Source organism: Pollicipes pollicipes, unplaced genomic scaffold (genome assembly GCF_011947565.3).
Source record: "Pollicipes pollicipes isolate AB1234 unplaced genomic scaffold, Ppol_2.1 Scaffold_2555;HRSCAF=2994_pilon_pilon_pilon, whole genome shotgun sequence".
Lineage (NCBI taxonomy): Eukaryota > Metazoa > Arthropoda > Thecostraca > Pollicipedomorpha > Pollicipedidae > Pollicipes > Pollicipes pollicipes.
The window spans coordinates 18,733,142-18,760,719 of NW_023596136.1; the positions used below are offsets into that span (position 1 = coordinate 18,733,142).

Consider the following 27,578-nt stretch of genomic DNA (forward strand, 5'->3'; position numbering starts at 1 on the left):
GTATAATCTTGCAACATATTTTGTTTTGTCTCTGGCGCGCTTCCTTATCTCTGCTTCCAAATCCCACGATGCTAGGTTTGTCCAATCTCCCCTTTGGCAGGAGTTCATATTGTCTAAGGTACAAAATGTCCAAACATACAGAATGTCCAAAGTATAGAATGTCTCCATACGGTTTTCTTAGTGGGGTTAGTCAGCGAAAGAATGGCTCTTTCACATCACGACGGCCACCAACGCACGGATCGGATTACGCACAACCGTAGTCGCCGCAACAGAGGGCGGGAGTAGAGGGTTTCTTGTTTGTAGTGCAGTTGTACTTTGTGTCCCGCGCCTCTGCTGGGGCGGGACGACGGCAGCTGGTCAGGTTCGCAGGCCGGCCCAAATACAGAGAAGTTTTGGTGAAATACTTGGCCGTCTCATTACATTTCTTCCAACATTTAAGACGTTGGCAATAAGCATATGGTGTTGCACGAAAAGCAACTCCTTACCTTGACCTCCCAAAACTTGACATCACCCTGAACGCATGACCCGTGACAGAGCCGGTGGCGGATCTGGGATTTCGTTAGGGGGGGGGGGTATGATCTAAGTTCGTGCGACTCCCTATTGCAACATTTCCTGTCAGGATAGCGCTGTCAGAGGCACGCTCGTCAGAATGATTGATAACTGAGTTTTCAAATCCTCTGCAAGATTGTAATTTGCGAGTGAACGAGTGTTCTCGGCACACCATGTATTTGTAAGGTGTCAGAGAACACCTATGTGCTGCTAGCGAGTGTTTGCCTAGTTTGGAGAACGCCGCTTCGAGGCGCTTGCGTTCCCCTCCTGCGGCGCCCCGTGCGAGGGAGGCGACGCTGGGGCCAGCAGAGGGGGAGGTAACAAAGAAGACTCGGAGAGCCGCCGGCGCGAGGACGGACTCTCCGGCGGGAACGGACTGTGTGGAGTGCCTGTGACGCGTGTCAAATATAGAAATGACTTTGGACGTACTGAGTGTATCAGTGAGCCGGAAGCGAGACGCCAGAACAGCAGAACTTACACATTCATAGCAATGGAGTAAAACGACGCAAGGTCAATTAAAAGCAATGGTCACGCGCAAAAAGGCCAATGGTCCGCCGCAAATTAATACAAGCGAAAGAGGTAAATAGTGCAGGCAGTGATGAAGCAGCTCAGAACGACCAGAGATACGGAAATTCAAAACGCAATGATCGGAACGGGCAGAAGAATGTTCACCGCTTACCGGGATTTGGAGACGGACTGAATCCCCCAACAAAATTGTAACATAGGTAGACCAATGCCGTTGCCGATTTTAACTACTCTAGTACCTTAAATATGTCCTTGGATGCATAAGTGTATGCGCCACGAGGTCCGCGAGCTAGCATACAACATATTGATCTACACAGAAACATGCGATCCACGTGACACCGACTGACGCATCTCTGAGGCGGATCTATCCGGACTGGCGCTAGATCGACCTGCAATACTTTTTATACTAAAACAGACCCATTTTTATGGGCACCTGCTGTAAGAACTCCTTTCAGCAGCGACGTTTACGGCTCAGCTATTCCATATAGGCACAGACAACACCGACCATTCCACCAAGTGCGCACCTAAACTAATGGAATCGTAAAATCAGACGCATAGAGACCACCAATTACCAACATAATTGCCTCGTAAAAAAACAGACATGAGGCCGCCTTCTGAGATCCACAACCAAAGACAGACTGTCTGGTAAATGCAACACGCAGACTGCATAACAAAACTAGCACACAGGGACTGCTTAGTGAAATGGACACATATATACCACGTAGAAGCGCCGACCAGAGGTCTCATCCAGGGGCCGGGCACTTCGGTGCCGTCCGGAAGGCCTGCGCGCTGATCAATGGCCGCTGAGTTGTTTAGGGCCGATATGTCGGCAGACACCACCTATTATTCATAATCGACTTCGTGCCGGCATGGGCCTGAAGGTCCATTCCTCCAGCAGGGACAAAGCGGGAGCCAGTGATTTACATTGTTCAAGCCCCAGCGCCTGTCAGGGGCTCTGCAGTGCCTAATAGGGGTCCCTGTGTTGGCAAGGAGTTTGCGTTGACCAGAGGCATGTTCGAGGAGGTCCGAATAGCCTGGATGGCCCGCTGGAACCGACGATCAGTGCCTCCATTGAAGGGCTTAAGGGTACGAAATGCTAGTCGGGTCTTGTTCAGGGTCTCCAGCTGCAGGGACAGACCCTCAGATGACAGTCAAAAGGCCCTTTGCACCGATCGGGAGCAGCCACCCCGAGCTAACATGGGCCTATATGTCAGTCGGGCAGTACCGGCCAGTACCGCACAGTCACCTACCTCCCTGTCGATTTGGATCCAACGGTCCACTTCCCAATCAGCTACGAAGCCGGGGACACCAATTTATACTGCTCGAGGCCCTTGCACCTGTCAGGGTCCCGCAGTGCCTAACAGACGTTCTCGCGTTCACAACGAGTCCTGAGCTGACCAAAGGCAGTGTTCGATAAGGCCCGAAGAGGGGCTCGCGCGGTATAGGAACCTGAAGAACTGGCGTTAGTTCGCACAAAAATCCCTGCCCATAGGGTCGTGGCCTAAAATATCAGTGAGGGGTCCTCTTGCACCGTTTGAGGACGCTCTGAGACAATGCGGGTGTCTCGGTCGACCAGAGACCAGGAGCACCCAACAGTTGGATCCTTGTCAGTCTGAACCCTGGGGACCTTTTTCCCAGCCAGGAGCAAAGCTGGCGGCCACGACTCACATTGTTCTGGGTTCCTACAATTATTTGGGCCCTTGCATCCGTCAGGAGCCCGCAGTGCCTAACAGGGGTCATGAGTCAGCTAGTGACCCCGAGTCGGTCATAGGCTTTGTTTGAGGAGGTCCAAGGGGTGGACGAAGGGCCCATCAGGAACCAAAGACCAGGGACCCCGGGGTCACATTTAGTAACCCCGCCCTCAGGACTGCGATCACAAATGTCAGTTAGAGGGTCTGTTGTATCGATTTGGGACCCTGACACAGGCGTTTTATTTTAGCCCAGAGATCACCTACAACGATCAGTCGGCTCCGTGTCAGTCTGATCTCTTGGACCCATTTCCCAAGCACGGGCAAGGCTGGGCCCGCGATTTGCCTTGGTCGGAGCCCCTGCAACAATGCGGGGCTTTCTGGTGTCAGTCGGGGGCCCAGTGCTCAACAGGCTGTTTCTGTGTCAACAAGAGGGCCTCGAGTCCGTCAGAGACCGACATACCAACATGGCGAGCCCCCTGAACGATCAGTAATGCCCCGGCAGACTGATATGTAGGACCCCGGCCAGAGCACAGGCCCCTTTGATTAAACAAAAGTTACGGAATACCAATGCAATGGATTAATGCCCCGTACGATCAAGAATGCCTGGGCAGGTTTAAAGCAACGACCCTGATAGGAGTGAAGGGTCCTCCGCGAATGAGACCAAAGGGAAAGAGGACTAGTTCAAAGAAGAGTTCTCCTGAGCATCACGTGGCTCGGTACCTTACCTTATATGAGTCCAGCAACAGCACAAGGCCCACCGAGCAAGTCAAAGGAATTCATATGAATGTGAAGGGCCCATGAGCAACTGACTGTACCCTGGCATATGGGGCCTCGGAAAAGCGCGTTAAGCGTTTCAGGCGAATGGGAAGAATCGGTGGAGGAAAACCTGATCGATCAAGAGTGTCCAGGCATGTAATCAAATAGCGCTCCAACAGCAGCGTAGGGCCTTACGAGAAAATTTGAAGATGTTAAGGCCAACGTGGAAGATTTCTGAGCGATGCGCTTGACCCGGCAATTTAATATGCAGGCCCCGAGCAGCAGCGTAAGGCTCTAGATAGCGTAACCAGCCCCAAAATCTACCTAAATCAATATCTTCTCAATCAGCGGAGAATTAGCTTTGTCTGCTCATAGGCTCATCATTTTCGCTCGCAAGTGTTCTTAGTCATCTGTAGCCCAAACAAGTCCAATTTTGTTCCGTTTTGTGTTGGAAAACTGGGTCTATTTGGTCGGTTACCGGCCCCTTCAGAGCCTATGGCCCCGCTCGGGGCACAAGGAGGCATGGTCCCGTGCGTTCCCCGTCCTCAGATGAGGACCTTGCAAGAACATAGGGGCATTTATTTAAACAGAAGTGCCCAAAACACATGGAGGGCCCCGAACGATCGAGTGTGCCCGAGCGGAGGGAGCGTAGGGCCTTCCATTCAAATATGAAATACCCACCACACGATGTAGAGGCCCTCGAATGATCGAGTGCGCCAACAGGTTAACAGATTAGGCCCCAAAAGAGCGGAACGACCTCCATTCAAATAGGAAGTACCCAAAACCAGATGTAGAGGGCTCCTAGTGATCAAATGGATCCGAGCATCTTATCAGAGAGGCCCTGACAACAGTGTAAAGCCCTCCATTCGAATGAGAAGTAACCAAATCCAGTGTGGAGGGCCCCCGAAATATGGAGTGTACCTGAGCTGGTTATCAGGTGACCCCGGTAGGAGCGCAGGGTCCAAATTCAAACACCAAGACCCAGTATGCGCCCCCCCCCCCCGAACAATTCAGTGAGGCTGAGGAAGCGAACAGAGGGGGGGGGGGCTTCCATTCAAATAGGAAGTACGCAAGACGCAATATGGAGGGCCCCTGAGCGATCGAATGTGCCCGAGCTGGTTATCAGATAGGCCCTCGACAGAGCGTAGGGCCCTTCCCTTCAATAAGAAGGGGGATTCTCGCAATATCTGATGTCGTAACCACTAAGGTATCATAACACCTAATGTTCAAAACACCTAGTAGCAGGAAGGGCCCCAGTAACGCCAGGGCCCTTCGGACAAATACACAGGAAGTAAGGGCTACGTGGAAAGCTCATTGGCAATCGGATTGGCCCTGCAAGTGGGCAAACACACCGGAAGCAGCATAGGGCCTGTGGGCAGCGTAATACGCGTTATGATATCCCAATCACGATCGTCTCAATCAGTAAAGAATGATTTTTTCCTTTCTTCAACTCCTCAGTTTCTTGCGGCTGCTCTTGGACGTCTGAAAGCCCAAATATTTTCAATTTTGTTGCGATTTGTGTTTAAAAAATGCATCTGTTCCGCCGGCTTCGGAGCTTATGTGTCCCTTCGGGCCCAAGGGGGCCCATAACCCGTGCCCCCTCTGGATCCGCCCCTGGAGACAACGAAAGGGTACTGTGCCCTTGCGGGCCCCCAATGCCGAACAGCGGCCCTCCAATCCAATTCCAGCACGGACCCGTTAAGCTGAACTGGAGTCTGCGCGCCATATTAGACCACCTACGGCGATCACGGTCTCCTGCCCCGGCCTTGCAGCTGATTGGAAAGTGGGATCTCGGGCCCATGTCGACACGGAGCCGGCTGTGCGGCACTGGTGGTGTCCGACCAACAGATAGGCCCATATCAACTCAGGAGGTCCTCGATCGGCGCAAAAAAAGCGCTCTGTCATTTAAGGGCTCGTTACCGCAGGCCGGGCCCCTGAAGAAGACACCGACAAGCCCTTCGTGTCCTTAAGCCCTCCCACCGGGCCCCTAATCGTCGGTCCCGGTGGGCCCTCCAGGCTCTTCGGACCTCCTCGAACACTGCGTCTAGCCGACTTGGGGCCCTTGCAAACGCAGAACCCCTGTTCGCGCTGTGGGGCCCTGGCGGACGCTGGGACTCCACCAATGCAAATCGCTGGCTCCTGCTTTGTCCATGCTCGGAAAATGGGCTCTCAGGCCCATGCCGATACGGAGCCGACTGTGTGTTTAGGGAAAACGCCCTGGCGCTCACACGCACACGTGGGGCTTTCGGCAGCAAAGTAGGATTCTTCTACATTCATCGGAAGAGCCCACGACCAGCCTGGAAGGCCCTCCGATAAAGTGGGAAAACCCAAGACCACTGGGGACGGCACCCTCCCGGTAAGTGTAGGGTCCTCAGAGCAAGCGAGAAAAAAAAACACCAACGATGTGGTGGGCCCCCTGACCGCTCAGAAGTTACCCGGTAGGTTAACGTATAGGGCCCACACTAGAGCGCAGGGCTTCTGAGCAAAGGAGAATAACCCAAGACCAATGTGCATGAATGAATGCCTTGAGCGACCGAGAGCGCCTTGGCAGATGGGCATATAGAGCCGCGAACCATAGGTCAGGGTCCTCCGGGCAAATGTGAAGTACCCGAGACCATTGCAGCAGGCACATATGCGATCAAGAGTGCCAGGGCGGGTTAACAGAAAGGGCCACGACAAGAGTGAACAGTCCTCCGCAAATGAGATCAAAGGGATAGAGCCCTAGGCCAATGCAGAGGGTCCCTGAGCGTGGCGTGTATGGGTGCGGCGTTAATTTAGGGCCCCAGCAACAGCGCAGGGCCCTCCGAGCAGCCGGGAAGAACCCCAGACCAATGTGAAGGGGCTCTGAGCGACCAAGAGTACCCCGGCAGGTTAACATACGGAGTCTTGACAAAAGGCGAATACAGTTTTTGTGACAAATGGGAAGATTTCAGGTAGGCCCAAAGACGCAGTGTTGTTAAGCCTTGTGTTAAAAACGGGGTTCGTTTGCCCTGTTAGGCCACTTCAGAGCAATTACGGTCCCTTGGGAGGCATAGGGGAAAGTATGGCTCCGTCCTCCCCCCCCCCTCTCCTTTGGACTTTGGATCCGCCAACAGGCGGGGCCATCCTTTACAAGACCTCACAAATTGGTCGTCTCGGCTGACCTCCTGCTGAGCGGTCACGCACTCACAAACGCAAACGCTGCTTATATCTTCAATGGTTGAAAACCATGTCTGTGTCATGCGATTAACACAATTTCGCCAGTACTAAGATCCCCAAGTCCACTCGCTGCTCCCTGCTATTCGAACCGCGACGCGAGATATCCAAGGATTCTGACTACCTACATGGCTTCGTTTCATCCAAGTCACACCTGAACCAGACGTAGCGTCGAAGAGATCCGCCGAAGCACGGAGATGGAAAACTGCGATTAAAACGTGTATTTGCACATTGGAATCACAAGAGCCGAGATCGATGGTGAGCATCACACAGCGGAGATGAAGGCAATAACGTATCACTCGCGGCATCGCGGGAGTCTGCATGGCGGAAAACCTCGAACGAACCCTCACGTCTTCCAACCTCCTACTCCAAATCTCGATCTAAAGCTCACAGTCGTTACGCGGTGATGATGACACAGCAAGCAAGGCGCATTACGCTAACTGGTCGTGGAGTTGGAACCGGGCACCACGCAGACCGCCTGCGGAGAACACCACGGCGACGAGGCGCAGGAATACCTCCGCCGAACAAATCATATCAAATACGGGTCGCCCTTCGAGCATCACAGCCTACATTAGGTCCACCCCTGCATAATGAACACCACCGCACGTCGATCACCATACACGCCGTGCTGGTAGCATAAAATGGCGCAACCCATGGGAAAACGAGCCCGGGGGGCGAGATGGTAAAGGTCCTCTGGGCTCACTGGCGCTGCGCTACACAACGCCGAGTAGTGTCGACGGAGCGACAGCCTGCAGCACGGCTCCGGCCACACAACAGCCTGCGCCGGACGTCCGGACCAGGGGCCACAGTCGGCAGCAGCACCGGCTCCGGCCACACAACAGCTTGCGCCGGACGTCCAGACCAGGGGTCACAGTCGGCAGCAGCACGGGCTCCGGCCACACAACGTCCGGACGAGAGGCCACAGCCGGCAGCGCACCGGCTCCGGTTATGCTCACCCCTCCGCTATCACCCATGAATCAGCCTCACGCAACACACGTCAGCGGCAGCACAGACCAACGTCTAGTATGCGTAATGCATACATTTACTTCCGCACGTTAATCTTTGTTGCGTCTCGATTCCACAAGTAAGCCAGTGGAGGAATACGTGCGCTCGCCTTGATCCTATCATATCCTTTCTTCCATCACCCAATCTTATGACCTTAAAGTTTTGTTCTAACCACGCCCTGTTCTATTTGTTCAACTTGACTAATGCAAGGAGCGTCAGGTGTTTATGGACACATAAAGTCCATACGATAGACACTGACTCTAGCATCAGTGTACCAGCCTCTGCAAGGAGCCCGCATTATATGCTTCCATCACAGGGAATTCATCACATCACATGGCGAAAGTGTGGTTTTTAAAATATACCAAGGCTGACAAGCAAATGTTCCATAGCATCATCACGGTAGTCAGGCTCCAAACGTGCTCAGGGACATAAATTATGCCGATACATACATACGTGGACTACGCCAATGTGACCTATCTATGGGCGATCTGGGAAGGTATCACCAAAGCACAACACACAGCATGCACTGATTTGAAGTAGCTGATGGGCGCACCGCACTCCTTACCCATCGCATGCATTGGTGTGATTCATACACATCTAGCCGCATCGCTGCGCATGTCCCCAACTTACATCATGTTGGCGGCAACACCCCACAGAGCCAGCTAAACACACGATGGTCCCTACACATACTCAAATATCAATTCTCTCCACCACCTTCCACGCCGCACGCATCCGAAGACTCAGCAACGCAGGCGTCCTGCTACGTCAGGAAGATGACGAAGACGAGGAAGAAGGTGATGAGGACCCCGAACACCTTGACCATAAGCCAGCGGTTGGAGGAGACCGACTGGAAATACTTGAGGATCTCAGAGTGCGCCGCCTCCACGTTGACCGACGTGTCTTCCACGTTGGCGTCAATCCTGCCGAGCCGGCGCGACGTCAGGTCAGGTCGCATGACATCACCAGGTCAGCCGAGCGGCAGGGTGCCTGCTGACTGGGCCAGACCGGCGTCGGCAGCAGGACAGCGTCTAGCGTGGGAGGCTAGTGACCACCGCATCAGCCGGCCACGCCCACTGTAACGCCCGGCAGCCGTTACAGCAGCCACCCGACGTGTCCGGTGCCACCAGCGCACGGCGTGTCAGAGAGCGTCGCGTGCTGCAAAGCCGACGGGCATGCGCAGCCGATGTTGTAGACTACCGCGCGATAGCACGACGCGACGGGCGGTATCGTTCCGACACGATATGTGGGCTCCGAGGGGCCCAACCATATTTTGTCAGCAGCTGATCATTACAACATAATTCAAAGGTGAATTTCAACCAGTATGTCCCAGACATACACTCTGCCCAAGCCCAAGCAGTTTGTCTTCATCTCCCGTTCCAAATATATTCCTTGGACTGAACTTCACCAGCTCAGCCCTGCCCTCGCTGGATGCCCCCCCCCCCCCCTCCACGCTTCTGAAAACATGCGAGTCCTGGGGAGGTCTTACCGTTCCCAAGCCCTCGAGCTCACCTCTGCACCATTTCGCCGTGCTCCTGGACCATGTGGGCCAGCTGCTGGAAGATGGTACCCAGCTCCACCACCGTCGACTCGATATTCTTCATCGCCTCCGAGCGGCTTTCGTATAGGAACGCATCCTGTCGGGCGCACGGAACACGGTCAGGGGGCAGCGCGGCGCGGTTCCGGGGCGGCATGGGCGGCACGGAGACATCTCGGGGGGGGGGGGGAGGCCAGGTGCACCGACCTTGCACTCGATACACCCTCCCCTCTCCCACGGCGTCGTCGTGGGGGCACACAAGCTATGACGGGGCTGAGGAAAATGTTAGCACAGTTCTGACCGTAGTGTGCCATACGTGTGCACAGCATTTGCAAACCGACGGAGTGCGACGAAAAACACTCAAGTACCCAAGAAGTACTCAGGAACAGTTGAAGACGAGGACGTACTCAGGACCGAAGTATTTGGGAACACTCCAGTGTCACAAAGTGAAAAATGTCTATTTTTAAAAGGGCAACGGTCCAAATATGACGAATACGACCCCAGGGCAGGGAATCTCTATGCCCTGACCTGCTTTCCCACGAGCATATATTGACCAGCAGCCCCCTGACCTGCTCACCTTTCCCTACCCCCCCCCCCCCCCGTCCCCTACACGAGCATCTACCGGCCTACAGCGTGACCTGACCTGCTCCTCGGCGAATATCTGCAGGGAGGCGGCGGCGCCGTTCATGTCGATGGCCGCGTGCGCGCGGGCGGCCGCCTCCTCGTCGGCGAGTAGCACCGAGCCGCGGTGGCAGCCGCTCAGCGCCGACGGCGGCAGGCTGGCGCTGACGCTGCTGCCCGAGAACTGCTGCCGCCGCCGCCGCTGCTGGCGCAGGCTCTGGGGAGCACGCCGCCGGCACAGTCAGCGGGGCCGTCCGCGCGGCACGGCGGGAGCGGGGCTTCGCTGTGGACTTCGCTGACAGCCACAGCTTGACTTTGACCTGCCATAGGTTATCGGGCTTCATGGTACACCCAACCTTTTCCAAAAGTCCCGCCATTCAGTTGTCTATCACTATGCAAAGTTTCGCGCGACTACGCCACGCCGTTCGGCCACCATTCTGGAAAACCAGGTGGGGGTCAAATTCCTCCCCTCGCTAACCTGAGGGCGTGTTAACGCATATCCGGCACGCAGGTACGGAGCGAATACAACAGCTCTCATTTTCCAAAATCTGTACACATAGAAGCCAAAAATTCAGAAGAACAGCAAGGATATGTGCACCAGAATCTGTCACCGCCACCGAGCGCGTGCGGTCTGGGTATGACAAAGCGATCAGCGATGGTGGTTGCCAACATGATCTGCACAATAATTAAGCTACAATTTCACCAAACCTGCACGAAGCGTGCCGAACTGACAACACGCTGGCTCTGAACAACGTTGTGGGAAGCTCACAACCCTCCTCTACAAATGACTTTCATAACTGAACCACGACAGTGGTTGCCTGGCGTTCCACATGTCATCAAAATTTCGGGTACTCGGTGCATATAACAGCATAGTGCAGTATAAGGGAATGTTGAAATAAGCTAATTTATAACTAATGGTACCATTTAGGTGACAATAACTGTTCTAGACAACACAAATTATTCGTTAAGTAAATACGCAGCTCAATATGTCATTGATCACGTCATCGCAGATTGCACAACACTGATTAAGAGCCAACTGAAGCCCTCCTATCTGGAAACTGTGTCCACAAACGGCAGATATGAACGACTCAACAATTATATTTGCATTGCCTTAATCGCTGCATGGCCAATGGAACGCCAGTATTTGAATGACGTCATTAATACGTCATGGATGCCTGGATGAGCTTGGAATAGTGCGCACGTCTTCGCGGGTGTAGCTAAGAAACTAGAAGGGTTTATGTTTAGGAAGGGCAGGGCCGTTAACACTCCATATATACCGTGCGCGGTCTCCAAGCGAGGCGCATCGCGAATCCCATCTGGAGAAGGTTCTGCACCACAGCACAATCGGAGGGTCAGTTTCCAGGTCCGTTGGTGACTCGGAGGGTCACCATAACTCTGCCCAGCGTTCGTCCCCCCCCCCCCCCCCACCACCACCATCACTACTACACCGAAGCCACGGCGCTGCTCACCTCCGTGCGTCTCTCCAGCACGCCTTTGAACTGGTTCGACATGGCAGCCAGCTTGGACTGCAGCGTCACCACCACGTTACTGGAGAAGTGTTGCACGTGCTGGCCAGCGGCCGGCGTGCGGGCGCGGCCCAACTCCTGCAGCTGCAGGATCTGCTTGTTCAAACTGGCCATGTCCTGCCTTATGATGTGTGTCAGCTCCTCAATCTCCAGCGGCCGGTCGTTGTATATGGACTTTCGCTTGGCCACTGGAGCAAAGGTCGCCATTGGCAGCACGGAAGGCACGGACAGAGGAGGCACGCATGTCAATATAGAGACGTCATACATTACATATGAGATGGCTTTTAAAGCACCATTCTTCACCACTTCAAATCCTGGGAAGAGCTGATGAAAGCATAATCGATAATGGGTGTTCCCACCTTCATAAGACTTTAAGTCGAAAGTAATCATACGTTCTTTGATCCCGGATGAAAGGCGTCTTAAAAACACCACTAAGACCATTCGTAGGTTACCCAACATAGATGTAAGTTTCAGTGCATTATCATGTCTCCGCAAACAGTCATGTATACTCGAACTGGGCCCCAGGCATACATGCGCTGCTCCCTGCATACCACCACAACGGATCCCACGCCCGTTGCCAGAGACACGGCGCCGCCACTCACGCAGCGTCAGCTTCTCCAGCTTGGCGTACGTCTGCGCGACATCCCTGCCGATCAGCTTCGCAATGGCCATGAACTGGACGTGTGGCAGGAGGCCGGCCGGGCGCGCGGCGTGACCGGCCGGCGCCGGCGCCAGCTGGCGCTCGCGCAGGGAGCGCAGCACGGCGGCCAGCTCGGCGGTGCGGTCGCGGCAGGCGGTCACGTGCGGCAGCGCCGGAGCGCGCATGGCAGCCGCGCTCACCGGCTCACCGGAGCCTCACGTCACTGGGGGACAGGCGCGGCACGTCACGGTCGGCACAGCGGGCATGATGAGCAGGCTCCGGCCGGGGTGCCTTCCGCGCCTGTTGTTGCGCGATAGAGACCGGTGGGGGTACGCGCCCCAGGAGTCAGGTGGGGCGCCGAAGATCCCCAGATGGGGAAGCTCACTCTGACCACAGGGGTCTTACTGAGAACCCTGCATGGAACAGTGTGCTTGCTGCCAGGGAGATAAGCCCAACTCTTTTGCAGGTCTGGCAACTGGTTACCAGCATCAGGGTTGGAAGATGGATGAGGTTATTTATACTTTCAAAAATGGGACAACCATTGCCTGAGAAACTGCAGTTTTGTTGGTATAGCTGATGCCTGGTGCAAACTACCTGTGTAATTGTAGCACCATGATCAATGGCATAAACACACAAGAAATCCTCACAGTGCTAAACATGGCTTGGGCACAAGTGGATAACCTTCAAGCAACTTCTTGCTCCAGTATCTAGGAATAGGACAGATCAACTACTCAACATGAAGATCCAGCCAATGCTAACACTAATATTTGTTACAGCAAGGTTTTTGACACAATTCCCCACTAGCCTAGCCCATATTTTTTGGCTTTGTGACTGGTGGTCACTTTATGAACCATATAATGATGGCTCTGGTGGGTGGTAGATGACAGCACATGGTAGCCAATGGTTGCCAGTCTGGCTGGGCAGAAGTTACAAGCCAGATTATATAGGCTTCAGCACAGGGCCATTGCTTTTGTTATAAGCTGCAGCTGAGATGGGTGAGCCAGCAGCAAACTGACACCATTCTATGGATAAGAGGATCACACATCTCTTGCTATGGGATGACAGGACACCAGAAGAAGATGTCATCCTACAGATGGTGGAAGCAGTTATCAAGGTATCTCGAGTTAGGATCTGTGGATGTTATTTGTGTGTTGATTAAAAGTCATGATAATACTATCATGTCTATTCTGGTCAAATCTTTCATGCAGCATCACCTGGAACACCATTAAGCTCCTTGATTTCATTTGAGATGCATGAAGAAAACAAACCTTATGCAAACTCGATCCAGCATTATGAAATGAGCACAGCCCATTAACAGTCAACACTACTGCAGAAACCACTGAGAGAACATAAATAATCATTGTTTACCATCCACTTCTTAGAGCTGCTGGCTTTAGAGGCAAGGCCTTTTCACCAACTACAACTAATGAAATATGAATACTAATATAACTGTTTCACCAACTGCATCTGATATTAATACATTTAAAAAATAATTAGTGAACACTAATATATAATAATCACAGGAGCTGTTTGAATACCAAACAGCCACCTAGGCCAGAAAAAAGGGTGAGTACCCAAGTCATAACAGAAACCATAATGATCCTGGCCATTGATTCAGAGACATAAAAATCAACCTAAATCAATGTGGTTTACCTAATCTATATTTTTAAAATATTTCACCTATAATTTACTTCTTTCATCTTATCAGCTAAAAGTATGGGCTAGTGCTGCCCTGACCAATATGTCATTTCATTACACTTGCCTCCCTGCCCAGAGTAAGTATGAGATGGCTTTTGCATGCTGTTGTAATGTACAGTGAAAACACTCAAACCAAATCATACTAGATGAACTAAATACATCTCCTACAGCCTTCCAGAAGTTTCAATTTAGAGAATGATTTTGCTGTAAGTGAATGCATTTCCACAGGTCAACTGTGAGCTTCATTATGATATGCACATACACAACACTTGATATCACAGCCACACACAGATATGGAACAACCAGCAAAACCCCACTTGAGACTGTGCTTAGTACTGTGAGAGGTGCAAATTTTAGCATAACTGACCTGGAAGCAGAATAAAATCTAGTTAGAGACCAGACAACCAGGCTGCCAAGAAACATGTCACACAAAACATTTTCAGAGTTAACTACAATACCAGAGCTGCTGGCTATAAATCTGAGAGGTGAGTTTGATACATGCTAGCCAACAATTTCTGGACATGGAGTCAATACAGGGGTGGAGCAAAGCATTTCTCATTGGGATGTTGGGTGAGGGGGCAACTCATGAACTTTACCCATCCCATTTCCCAGACACAGGTAAAAGCTGTTCTACTGCCAAAAATTCTACTGAAAGCAACAAACATTTCAAGCTGTGTTTATGCTCAAGAGTTCATGTTTCAAGGATGAGCACAGGACAGCAGATGGGCATTGGTAGCTTAGTTATGTGTCTTTAAAGGCATCTCATAGCATATGAAAATCATGCTATATCAATAGTTCATCTTCCTTTGGTTCAGACAGCTTATCTACTCAAGAAAAAACTGCCACTTTCTGGTCAGAGCACCTCATTGTCATAGTGGGCACCACATGTGCTACACATGGTGCTGATTTGAGGCTGCTCCAGAAGGCTGCATAAAGACCACAATTTTGAGATGGCATTGTGTTCTTACCAGAAGTACCAGTCACTGGGATTTACAAAGATCTTTCATTGAATGGTGTCATGGTAATGCTCCAGGACTTTAAAATTTGATTGTCTCATTCTTTTGATGACTATGCCATCCATCCCCTCTGGTCACTCACAAAGCTCTGGTGCCCCTTTGTGCCATCAAAATGTTATTGTGAACAGACACAAAAGCCTTCATGTCAGGACCACACAGCCTTTTACACACGAGCACCAAATTCCTGGGCCACCACGACAGTTCTGAAAGTTTTGTTTTTGAGCGGCCCAGACTTCCATGGGCACCGCAATCCCCAAACAAAATCCTGGACTGGTTTCTTGGGCAAGGGTCATCACAAGCTTAATTGATGGCAGCCACAATATTTATATTTTTAAAAAATATGTATCCTTCACCCTGACAAAGTTCCTGATATGCTCCATATTCAACATTTAGCTAAATGACACCAAAATATCAGTTTCAGGGAGCCATATCCTTCCTTTTGTAGGGATAACTCATTCCAGGAAATCCCCTAAGTCCCCATCATGTGTTTTCCAAGAGACAACAAATCCCATGGGAGATTGCAATGCCTGTTGTGCTTCACCGACAAAATCCTTGATCCCCATTGTAATCTTGCAAAGCTTTTGAAAAATATATTTAACCATGCTTAATTTAGTGCCTTGCTGGTGTAGAATAACTAATACTATGAAACATCGGTACTCAGGTCTAGTTTAACCCTAGAACGGGAACCCATCGCCACAACACCCACCTCACCACGTACCAAACCACGACGACGAAGGCCACAATCCTGAATATATCGGAAGAATTCCGGTGATCTCGTCTTTAGCGCGTTCGGCGCAAGTGCGTAGTTATTGTAATGCCAAAAAACAGGATGCTGACAGCTGATTTACTTCAAGCTTGATTGGCTGCTGAGCAGTGACCATCATGAACTGCGACCGTCAGCCAACAACAGTTGAAGGGTGTATACGCACCGCATTTTCTAACACAGACGCACCAAAATTTGACGTCTTAAGGCTTCCTGGTGACCTAGAGCGGCCGTAAGCGAAAATGAAGGGCCCACGAGTAAACAAAAGTAATTCTCACTGATTGAGAGGGTCGTAATTGGGGGATTTTAAGGCCAATTAGGCTATCCTGAGGTCCCTTACTGCTTCCGGGTGCCTAAATGTCTACCTGCAGGATGCTTCCGATCGTTAAGTAGCCTTCCAGGTTGCACCCGATTTCTTTGAATTTGCCCGGAGGGCCCTGCGCTGTTCCTGGGCCCTTCCTGCCGGAGTGCCGGGGCCCACTGGTTAATTTCCACGGATTCTCTCCGTTCGCCCAAAAGGCTCTGTACGCTATAGCCGGAGGCCCTCTATGGAAACCTGCCGAGATATTCCCGGTTGCTCAGGGGCCCTCCACGTTGGTCTCGGTTAAGCTCCCGACAAACTCGCGATACGCTCATGGGCCCTCTTCATTGGTCTAGTACCCATCAAATTCTCTGTCACTCGCTTGGGCCTTACGCTCTTTTCGGGTTCCATCTGTTAACCTGCTTGGGCACACATGTCGTTGGGGCCCTCCAGATTGGGTCTTCGATACTTTGTATTTCAATGGAGGACCCTACACACTTGCCAATGGCCCATCTGTTAAAATGCTCGGGCACACTGGATTGCATGGGGCCCTGCACATTGGGCACTTGAATTCAGGGCCCAACACCCCTGTCGGGGACCTTCTGAAAACCTGCTCGAGCACGCTTGATTTTTCGGGGGCCCTCTACACTGGGTCTTAGGTGTTTCTTATTCGAATGCTCTCGATCGTTCAGGGGCCCTCTTCATTGTGTCGTGGGTATTTCTTATATGAATGGAGAGCCTTATGTCCTTGTCGGGGTCCTAAAAGCACAGGCGGGGGGGGGGGGGCACAGGGAGCACGTGCCTAGAACCTACGATTAAGGGCCAGATTTGAGGACCGAAGGGCCCGAAAGGCCCATCGGAGGTCTCATTCCGGGGCCCCGACCCGCAGGGCCGGGCACTCAAATGTCAGTCAGAGGGCTCTGCGGCTGATCAGGGGCCCCTAAGTCGATAAGGATAAGCACATGAAGCTCGTCCCCTGCACGTCTTCGCTGGGCTCGACGACGTTTGCGCACCATGCCGTTCGAGTTACTGGTCATTTAAAGGTGAACATAGTGCATACGCACCTAACCAACGTCAGCGAACTGTCTGCATCAAGTGACATCACGAATGTTTGAAATCGCACCATTGCAGGTTTACTGCATTATGCATACGAGGTCATGCCTCGTATCAATATGAGATTCGGACAGACGCGTTCCTTGTTTAATTATGAGAGCAATGGTACATAGTTTTACGCATTTTAACCGTGTGTTGATCATGTATGGATACGTTAATGTAACAATACCATACCCCCGCGCGCGTTCCGTGGCATCGTCGCTTGCCGTCCCACTCCCTTTCTGTCCCCCAGCCGGCCGACCGTAGATCGCCGTGTATTGTTTCAGAAACCGCCGCTGCTCCGAAACCACAAGAGCTAGGGGCGCGTTGTTTTGTGTCAAAATACGTACAAATAGATGCCCCATGAGTTACCAAAAATTCGGGCGCGATTGCACGACATTCGGAGAGTTATATTCAAGAAGCCTTGGGGGTCGCTCGACACCGCCCCCCCCCCCCCCACCCCTATCAGGACCAGAGGTTGTTGGCACCAGGGAGAACCAACCTTTGGGCAGACCCCTATCTCACTCCGCACTTTCAGAGACATAATCATGCCTATGCTTAACTTGCTAACATAATTCATGATACAAGCTCAGCTTTGCATCAGACCAGGACAAAGTCACAGCCTAGTCACAAATCAGGACCAGTGGAAACCAAACCAGGAACCCACTTAAAGAGTGACTATCTTAAAGAGTCAAAAGAGTTAACTTAAACTTAAGGACTAAAAGTGACTAAACAAACCTTGCTCACAGTGCCCAGCATCGTTGCGATCTTTTGACCCCTTCGTGCAGGCTCGAATGACGTCAGGCGCGCCGAGCATACACAACGCATTTGATGTGTGCAAGCTTCAAATGCTTGTTTGGTATTACGTGCGCAAGTAAGAGAATTTTTCGAATCTGGTAGCCTTCCACAATTTTTTACTAGTAGTGGAATTTCCATATGTGCTGGAATAAATACGCGCTGGAACTCCCAAGCATAACTTGAGATATTTTATCAGGAAAAGTCTCTAGCGACTTGAAAACAAAATATCCCCCTCCCCACCTACCGCAAGGAAGTAAATGGAGAGATCAACGGAAATGGATGTGGGTACGCCAAGCTTTGTTGCGGGGCAACGTCCGTCGGGAGCCGTGGACCGATTGGTACGTATTGAATTGAAAATTGCGTTGCGTGGTGGGCATGGAGTGATGGAGGGTAATAGCAATGCGGGTGCGGGATGCTCTCGTGTGTTATTGGGTCTAACTACGCACTCGGCCGCTGAAGTTACGTCGCCTGCCTCATCTGACAAGAAGGTGACGCTTGTGGACGCTCGTCTTAAAGGTGGGGTTGAACCCATGCTGCTTGAGTTCACCCTGTTTGCCATTTAGCCAGCTGTAGGTAGTGGGCATGTGCTCAGATGCTGTTGCATACAGAGGGAGGGCTTGCATGGCTCTAACCCCATGCTCAGTTTTTCATTTAAGTACTCCTGAATATTATTTTGAAATCTGGTATCAGGAAAACTATTTTGGGTTTCATTCCCAGTCAGTGCTGTGGACAGCAGCATATAGAGTCAAGCAGCCATAGTTATGATATGATATGGTTTTGGAAAGTGCATTTGTCTTAAGAAAAGTAATGTACTGTATTATTGTGCATGCAAATACTACCACCTTAACAAATTTTATGTGCATGCTAGCATTGCTTGTGAGTCAACATTTTCCTGTTGTTACAGGCATTATTACTTGTGTGAGCAATGCTTTGGATTGAAGCGGCCATAGCTGCTGCACTGCGTGGATGTGAAAGCATTGCATTCACTGAAGCAACCTATTATTACTTTTCAGCATGCTGCTGTAAGCTGTGAATGCTGTGAATGGTGTGGTCACTCTGGGCTGCACAACACTTGCTGTCACAACAAATGACAGAAAATTTGTATCTGCCACAACAAATGCAAAATTATAGGTCTATTTTGTTAACAGTGAGTGCCTGTACTGACTCATTGATTTTTGCCAAACAGCTAGTTTTTAGTTTGGGATTAATTTTACAACAAGCACAGAGTTTCATCATACAGTGTTACTCATCTATGATGGTGTTCAAACCAGTGCATTTCTTTTGTTAGCTAGCTGTTCATTATTTACAATTGCATCAATTCATTTTGTGTCAGCAGCATGTTGCCACGGCTCTGAAACTGGGGCAGGTGAAAAGGCACACTGCATGACATTCAAACTTGGCCTGCATTTCGTTTTCAACTGCTACGGCTCTGCACACGGTGCATGCCTTAGTGCCTTAGTAAGATACACAAGTGCCTTGTAATAGTGTGCATGCCTTAGTAATATACACAATAAGGCAGGTAGCTGTCACCGGCACACTCATGTTTCGCTTTTCATCGTTGGTCGTGATAGCATATACAAACTCAGTAACTCATACGCTGTGTCGCGTCGGCACCGTCAGCTCCTGTTTCCGCTCCGCGCCTCAACTGACCGTGGTCCGTCCCCGCTTCGGAAGACTGGCCTTTTTTGGGAGGGACGGGAAATTGAAGCCGTATACAATGCGATTTTAGTTTCCATAAGCGCTTACGCGCCTGCTTCGCTGCACTGATGCAAAATTTGAAAATTTTCATTATGCATCTTTTGCGGTTGAAATCATGGTTGTAGGTGCCCTAGTGGCCTAGAGATATCGCGTAAGTGTGAAAAAGAGTCGGCCGCAGGCCGCGCAAGGTGCTGACGGTCTCTGGCGGCAGGAGAGAGAGCATTTCGCCTGCGCTCTCTGCAACACAGCCCGAACCTATTCCATGGGATCGGCGAATGATCGCGGGACGTCGTCGGTGATTTTTGCCCCTTCCACCAACTGTCAGCCTTTTGAATGATGACAGCACGCACTGCCGTTACATTTAACAACACTGCGTTGTATCGAACAGTGAAAAACGGTCGGTAGCGGCCGTTTTTAGTTAATTTCCTGGCTCGTGCACACGTGACGCCACAATCCAAGTCACGTGATTGTCCGTTCCATTCCTCATTAACGCATGCTACTCCCTAGTGCATCCGTGCCCTGGGTGCAGCGATTTGGCACAAAACGTGACTAATTGCGCAAAAGAAAAATCCATAATTCTTAGTAAAAGCCATTCATTATCACGGTTTGACATGCCCTAGTTGCTGATGTGGCGCAAAAATCATATCTGTGTATGTATGGCCATGTCTGTGTGTGTGTGCGTCATTAGGGGTTTAGGTCGCACCTAGCTGCTGAGGCTGTATGGCGTCGCCTGCCTCTCACCCTGGCAGGAAGGGCGGGCACCGCGGGGAATCGTACCCCGTACCTCTGATTTCCCAGACGCGCAGTGATTAACGCAGTCGTGTTAACACTACACTACGGTACCATAACTGGCGTCATATGTGCCATATTATATATATATATATATATATATATATATATATATATATATGCATCATATCATATAACCTCATATCCGCGTTGGCCACATCGTCGGCAAAGTTCGAGTGAACGTTCTCAGTCCTGTGCGCGGCTCCCAGTGCCAGCATTTCAGTGACACGAAACCACTTTGCCGAAGCCGACCAGCCTGTGGCAAGTGTGCCTTGTCTGAATACGAAGGGGACCAGTGTGACGCTGTGCAGCCATGGCGCGCGAACTGGGGTACTGATCAGGTATCCCACACGATCTTTGACCTGGGCTGTCGGACCCTCATGGAAGAGAAGGAAACCATTTCTCTGTATAACGCCAGGAACATCCATTTCGCGTGGGTTAACTGAACGAGGTGAGTCACATCGGAACGTCCTTTGGAGAGAATCCAAAAGCTTAGCACCACAGCACACTACCATCGATAAAATGTCAGATCTACAACCTATTTCGCGCTCGAGACCCTGCGGGCTCTCAGTAGTGGCGGTGGGACAGGCGGCCGGCGCCCGTCGGGGTCCTTGCCCCCCCCCCCCTCCCCGCCCCCTCCCCGCGACGCCGGCACGCCTGGCAGCCCTCACGCTGCCTCCTCCCTTGCGCCGCTGTCGCTCCTGGAAAGGAGGGGTTGATGGTAGTCCGACGCAGCTGTGGTCCGCGGCCTCCGCCGACACCCGCGTCGGACACTCCGTCGCCCCCGTTTGCTTCCTCTCTGGACACGTCACTGCCTTCGTCGCCTCCGACGCTACTGGCAAGTGCGCGTGGACGAGCGTCAGAGACAATGGAGCGCTACGAAGCAGACGGGCGCGCCTGCGATACCAAGCGGACGTGCCTGGTGGAGCCTGCCTGGCGTGCCGGGCGGAGCTGGAGGGTACCAAGGCGGCAACTCGTCTGTCCGAGGCAGTCAAAGAAAGCGCCCGTCCCTCGAAACAACACTTCATCACGCAGAAGGCCGGTTAAGGCCCTTACTGGTCTCCAGACATCTGGTAAAGGCCCATCGATGGATCCCCCCCCCCCCCGCGGCCACCCCGGACTGGGTATGCCGGCATAAAATGTATCCCACTGGGTCCTCCGCCTGCAGTTGACGGAGGGAGCGCCGGGACTCGTCTCAGGTGGGGCACGGGGCCGCAGCTCTCGGTCGGAGGCGTCTGGCTCTGGAATTGGCGCAATCTAGTTCTTTTAAGCTGTGTCTGGTTTTAGCTTGTCACTTTTTACCGCCTGTTCAATGCGCTCTTGTATAGACGTTTTTACAATGGAACTTTGGGAGATCAGGGCGAATGCCCTAGATCTCCAGCTGTCGTCAGCAAGCTCTTTCCCACACCCGTAGCGCTGCAGGAGATAGCTAGGGTCTGCACATTGCTGCTCGTGGAAGAAATGTGTTATGTTTCGCAACGACGCGTTGACGGAGAGCACGTTACACACGGTGGTGTACTCCTCGCGGTTCACCATAGCGTGTAGCCAGGAGGGTAAGGACTGCGGTCCAAGCTCCAGGCTGTGGCCGTGCGACCTCGCCTTAATCACCGTCACATAACTGTTTGTTCGCTTACGCTCCACCAGGCTTCGCCTTTCCGTTGGTATGCATGTGCATGTGCGATTTGGACTCCCTCCACTACTTCTGCTTCTGGGCGGCCTTAACGCACATCACTCTATTTGAGTGTGTGACATCAGAAGTACTTCTGGAAGCTTTCTGGTAATCGTGTCCATGGCGCCGCACTATGTATCCGTAAGGGAGTGTTCCACATTTACATGGGGTTTTGACTTGACTTTGACTTTTAATCCTGGCTTCTCTGTTAGGACGTTCTAGAGGGATTTAGGTCTTAGACCTAAACCCCTCTTATTTCTGGGCTATACGTCCGCGAGCATGTGCAGACTTTTTTTTTGGGGGGGGGGACACTATCTCAAGCTCAACCAGGCATCCATGACGCCATTGACGTCATTTAAATCCTGGCATCCCATTAGTCACGCGGTGGTCAAGGCCAAAACACATAGGTATCAAATCGCTCATATCTGGCGTTCTTGAGCACGATTTCCAGATACAACAATTTTCAATCGACTCGCAGTCAGTGTCGTGCAAGTACTATGACGTAATCAAAGGGTGACAGTTACGATGAATTACAAGGCACGATGGCGTTTTTGAAAGGTAGCACTCTTTTCCACCTAAAATTAGACCAATAATTGTAGATGAGCATATTTATCATATCTGATGCTGGCTTCGATATTTTCAAATGTGAAACATTCCTTTAAAATGCAGGAACTCTTTTACATTCAGCATAGTATTCGGTCAGGCGTCGGCGCTAGGCCATAGTCTCTCTGCTCCCCAGCCGGCTCAGCACCTGGACTGCAGCGTTGGAGATGACACCATGGGCAGTGACCATTTCCGTGTTTGGATCCGGTTTAAGGGAGCTGGAACATCGGGTAGTGGGCTGCAACGCTGGCATTGCTGAGGCATTGCAGCACCGCGTTCAGGGAGCACGCGCTGCTAATGTTCTGGAGGCCCGTAGGCCGAGTGACCGTATTGCAGGCCGCGTCCTGCCGCCAGTCTCATTCATGGCGTCCGTAGCGTCTTCCTTTGGCAACGGAGCTGGCTGCTGACATGTCATCTTTGTTAGGTATGAACTGCACAGTTTCGTGTGGTTTCTAGCCGTACCTGAGCAAGACCTCCTCGTTGCAGTTAATGTACCAGACAGTCCAGCCCTCGATATGCACGGCGATCGCGTGCGAGTCGAAGTGGGGTGTGATGAAATGGTACGGGGAAAGTGGTGAAATGGTGCGGGTAAAATGGTGAAGCGGTACGGTTTCTATTGCTGAGGGCACCCCGGTGGCAGCACCGCAGGCGTTTCGAGACGCCGTCCGTCAGCTGGCCAGCACCGGCCTTCTCCCTGCCTCCAGCGGCCGTGCAAGTAGGCGTAGCCTTGTCACAGACGCCCATTGGTCGAACTTCCTTCATCTGGCGCTGTATACGTTCCGGGCCGCCACTCTTACCCTCGTGTTAGCTCACTGTTCATGGGACGTTTTGCACATCACCCACCGTAAGCTTCATGGCAGAATCACTCTAGCCGCTGTGGTCGCCGGGGAAGGAAGTACTCGGTATGCGTTATGCGGTTTATCTGTGAGTGTAGTCATCTGAGAATGAAGTGGCCAAAATCCGCGGCCTTGATTTGTGTGTGTGTGTGTGTGAAGGGGGGGGGGGGAGCACCAAGTCCAGCGGGGCACAATAGTGAAAGGTGTTTCTCCACACCACCTAATCGCTTAGCGCTAATCCATCTCAGACGCTCCATGCGGCTGCGCCGGTTCGCTTGTGGTCACGTGCCGCCTTGGGTGTTCTCGTGACGGACGTGCGGCGGGGATCGTACCGCCCGTCCTGGGGCGTCGTTCAACGCCGGTGCCGCGTGTCGTCAGCCCCCCACCTACGCCCGTCCTTCGTGCCCGCCGCCTGACAGAGCCGGCCGTGGTGTGACCGCGTGTTGGACGGCTCAGTTTCAGTCGAGCGTTGGCTCGGCGTCCAGCATGGCGCGCTCTGACGAGGAGAGCCTGGTGCCGTCGGAGGATGTGCCGTCTCGCCACTCGGTCGTCTCGGACCTGGAGCCCATGTTCCGGCCGCTGCGCGTCACACCCTGCATAGCCGTCCACATGGTGCTGCTGGTGAGTGTGCGCTGGCCGGCTGCACGCGCAGAGGGCCGCGACACAGCCTTACGCTCACCTTTCGGAGTCACCTCCACGTGCCCATCACCTCATGGCCACGTGAAAATTGCAGCGCTGAATCTAATAACACGGTCGGCTTGAGCCAACGGCATGGTGATTGTTGCCACCGAATGAATTGAAGCATAGAACTGCAACGTTCGTAAATTCTCTGTTATCGACGCGTAGCATGCAGCTGAAAGTGTAAATTGTTTAGTTTTGAGTTTTGTGGGGGCGGGGGGGGGGGGACGTTTAACTGGAACGCAGCTGACAGTATGAGAAGGTCGGATGGAGACATAATGTCCCAGTGGACCGTGAAATGGGGGCGGGGGGGGGGGGACGTAATGACTGCGTGGTTAGTACCTTTGGCTCCATGAGGGCCTAGATTTGAACGCCATCTGTGCCGTGGCATTACATTTCGTGACGTATAACAAATCCTTATGTCCATGACCTCCAAATATATTGTAATCCCAAATGTGTCCCTACACCCAATGTATCGTAAGGCCTGATGTATCAAATCTCTAATGTTTCACAAGTCGTAATGTTTCGCAAATTCTAATATGTCACAGCACCTGATGTATCAGAACACCTAGTGCGTAATGACCCGAATGTTTCATAACGCCTAACGTATTGTAATCCCTGATGTTCGTAACCTCTTATGTACCGCAACTCTTAATATATCAAAGCACCTGACGTATCATAACCCCCAGTGTCTCATAACCCCTGATGTAGCGTAGCCCCTAATATCACCTGACGATGCCGGCGAGGGCTGGCGATTTTCGGCCGTATCCGCCGGCCGGCCACTGGCCGGCGAAGCGGCGGCGAGCTGCTCCCGAGCAGAGCAAAGTGTCGTTAGTGAAGAGACGTTGCGTAGAGCAAACGACATTAACCATGTAAAATTTGAATAGGGGCTAGATTGGCATAAGTGCTCCTGCAATAGCCGGCATCCTATCGCCTACCAGTCTAAACCTTAACTTCTGAACGTGGTCTGAGCAACAAGCCCTCGCCCGGCCGAGAATCGCCCCATGGCTGGTGACGCATCTTCCTCTAGATTAGAAACCAGACTACGCTACCTATTGTGAACGTAATAGGCGTAATTTTTGGTAAAAACGCGAGAACTATACTGTACTATACAAAACTGCACTGTACTTTACTGAGCTGTGTTCTGTACTGTACTGAGTCGTGCTGCTGTAGCTGTTAATCTGTGCGGCGGGTGCCCCAAAACGGTGAAAATATACGCCTCAGTCTCATCTTTGGACGGTATGAATTTGTTTTGGAAGACTTCCGGAAACAGTAAATCACCGCCTCCATTCAGGCCCCACCCCCCCACCACAACTTCGGTTCTAGTCTGCTCAACTTCGGTATGAGATCTGTATTGTTCCCGTTCGGTTCCCCGTTCCCCCGGACACCCGTTCCACCTGTTCGTTGGTAGTTGGTGTTGATGGCTTCGTGTAAGGGCGCAGTGCGTAATCCATCCGTAATGTGGCGGGCAGTAGTTTTAGATTGTTTCCACCACGGCCATGGTGCATTTTCAGGCGGTCATGCTTAACTAAACCAGCTTTTCAACATCCTCTGCCACCCTAACACTCCCTTGCAGTACTTTAAACTCACTGAGAGAAGGAAGCACGGTGCTTGAAGTGGCAAGTCTTATTTTAGTAATAAATGGGGGAACGTCCAACTTTTTATATTATGTGGCACAAAGATGACGCGGGTTTAAATTACGCAGAATGCTAAATATTCACGGATTGCCAATTGACATCCGCAGCATTTGGAAATCGAGCTCACGGACGCCAGTTTTGAACGGCTCAACAGAATATTATGTTTTGCCTTGACCGCCACATAGGCTGCGGAATGGCAGGATTTGAACGACGTTGCCATGTCATCATGCATTTCTGAAAAGCCTTGAAAAAGTCTGTAAAAATAATCTGTATTCTTGTGGGTGTATACCTCAGGAACTGCATGATTAGGTGTTAAGAAAGGCAGGGCTGTGAACTGCACCGAATGGTCTTACAGGCGGCTATTTCAGTGAAAATCCCATACAAATGTGGAACATTCCATTTAAACTCAATAGCTGGCAGCGGGCAACTGAGGGCTGCGTAGCGGAAGTGCTACAGTAGCGAATGTATTTATGATTTGAATGAATGGCACGGCCAGAATGTTTGCAAGACACTCTCACGGAGTTGTACAATTCATTACACTGACAGCACGCATTGGCTGAGAGCAAACTATTCAGCATCTTATGTAGCGAACTGGTAGAGAGTTCTAAAACGTCACGGCTTCGAACACACATCTTGATGACGGGTCAAGCACTTCACCGATTGAGCTACTGAGACCAACATGTCGAAAAAGTCGGGAATTCACGGCGTACCGTGCACGAAAAGTCTGACGTGGTGTACGGCGAGAGTTCTTCTAAAAAAGGATCGGCTCAAGACAGTGACACGATCTTTCGCCTTGTACCGAATTCATGGGAACTAGCCAGTAATAATTCGATTCATAGCTCTGTGAAAAGCAGGCTTTCACTACGTGAATTCTATCGGCTAGAAGGAAAAGTATGCCGTAAAGTGGTTGTGCCAACGTACTTAAATAGGGCCGGAATTACTACTTTATTTCCTAAAGCGTCCGCCAGGGTGTCAGTGATTGCCCTTATTGATAGGTAGCTTTACCCCGCTCAGTCGTCGCGCGCTGCGCGATACAGTCGACACCATGAAGACGACTACGAAAATGTGTGAGGATGCCATTTAGAATGCATAACCATTGCATCGAGAGGTGATGTTAATTTAATGACTGCCAGCCAGCCACCATGCTCACCGGCCTGGGCCTGCCCTGATAGGTGGCGCTGCTGCTGGCTGTGCTGCTGCTGCCGTTCCCCTTCTTCTGCAAATATGACGACTGCGGCCTGGAGACATGCACACTACAGACGCTGCTGCACATCGTTCCTGGATCTGCAGCGGGGTGAGTAGGGCTCGGACCGCGCCACCGGCTGGTCTCACCGAGCGCCATCTCTGGCCCGGCCACCACCACACGGGCCAAAAGGCGACAGTGGCCGCCGCAGGCTAGACAAGTGTGCGTGCGCGTGCGCGTGCGTGTGTCGTGCGTGAGCGTGTGCGTGAGCGTGAGCGTGAGCGTGAGCGTGAGCGCGACAAACGACATGCCTGGTAGGATGATGAATGCCGTATATGGCAAGCGCCTAAAACGGTGACTAGATTTTTTCAGACATCTCACAGGTAAAATCAGAGGCGTTTTACCTCGGTGACAAAGGAGGTCAACAGACAAGAATAGCAGAAGCTAATATCAATCATTTTGAAAGTTCCCTCTTATAGGATCGACCAGCCAACCTGCACCTGTGCCTTTGACTTTACCAAACCCCCGGTCCAAATGCAGCGAGGCTCAAGCCATTTCATTATTTGCAGTGCACCTGTTTTATTTGTAACTGTCTGAATGATGTAAATGTCTTTTCCCGCATGCCATCCATTGAAGCCGGGCACTGCCAAGTCGGCGTGGTACCACTCCGGCCTTGGCCCTCTCTCCAGACTCCCCGTCATCAATAAAAACCCATCTTCCTTTTTGCCTCTTCCCTCACCAAACTGATTCGATGTCTCAGCCGCCAGCTCAAGGA

The 27,578-nt window shown here is 51.8% G+C and overlaps 2 protein-coding genes across 2 annotated transcripts; one reads left to right on the plus strand and one right to left on the minus strand.

The window, feature by feature from the left end:
* Positions 1-8,250: 8,250 nt before the first annotated feature.
* Positions 8,251-15,523, minus strand: LOC119106326 (syntaxin-5). Its single transcript, XM_037229942.1, has 6 exons — positions 15,463-15,523; positions 12,005-12,265; positions 11,346-11,590; positions 9,899-10,093; positions 9,231-9,355; positions 8,251-8,641 (listed from the first exon to the last, which is right to left on the minus strand). The coding sequence occupies exons 2-6, from the start codon at positions 12,225-12,227 to the stop codon at positions 8,482-8,484; spliced, it is 948 nt and encodes a 315-aa protein (XP_037085837.1). The 5' UTR covers positions 12,228-12,265; positions 15,463-15,523; the 3' UTR covers positions 8,251-8,481.
* Positions 15,524-17,962: 2,439 nt separating this feature from the next.
* Positions 17,963-26,918, plus strand: LOC119098760 (uncharacterized). The gene is made up of 3 exons (XM_037221791.1): positions 17,963-18,048; positions 23,762-23,926; positions 26,793-26,918. The coding sequence occupies exons 1-3, from the start codon at positions 17,968-17,970 to the stop codon at positions 26,916-26,918; spliced, it is 372 nt and encodes a 123-aa protein (XP_037077686.1). The 5' UTR covers positions 17,963-17,967.
* The last annotated feature ends 660 nt before the right edge of the window (positions 26,919-27,578 follow it).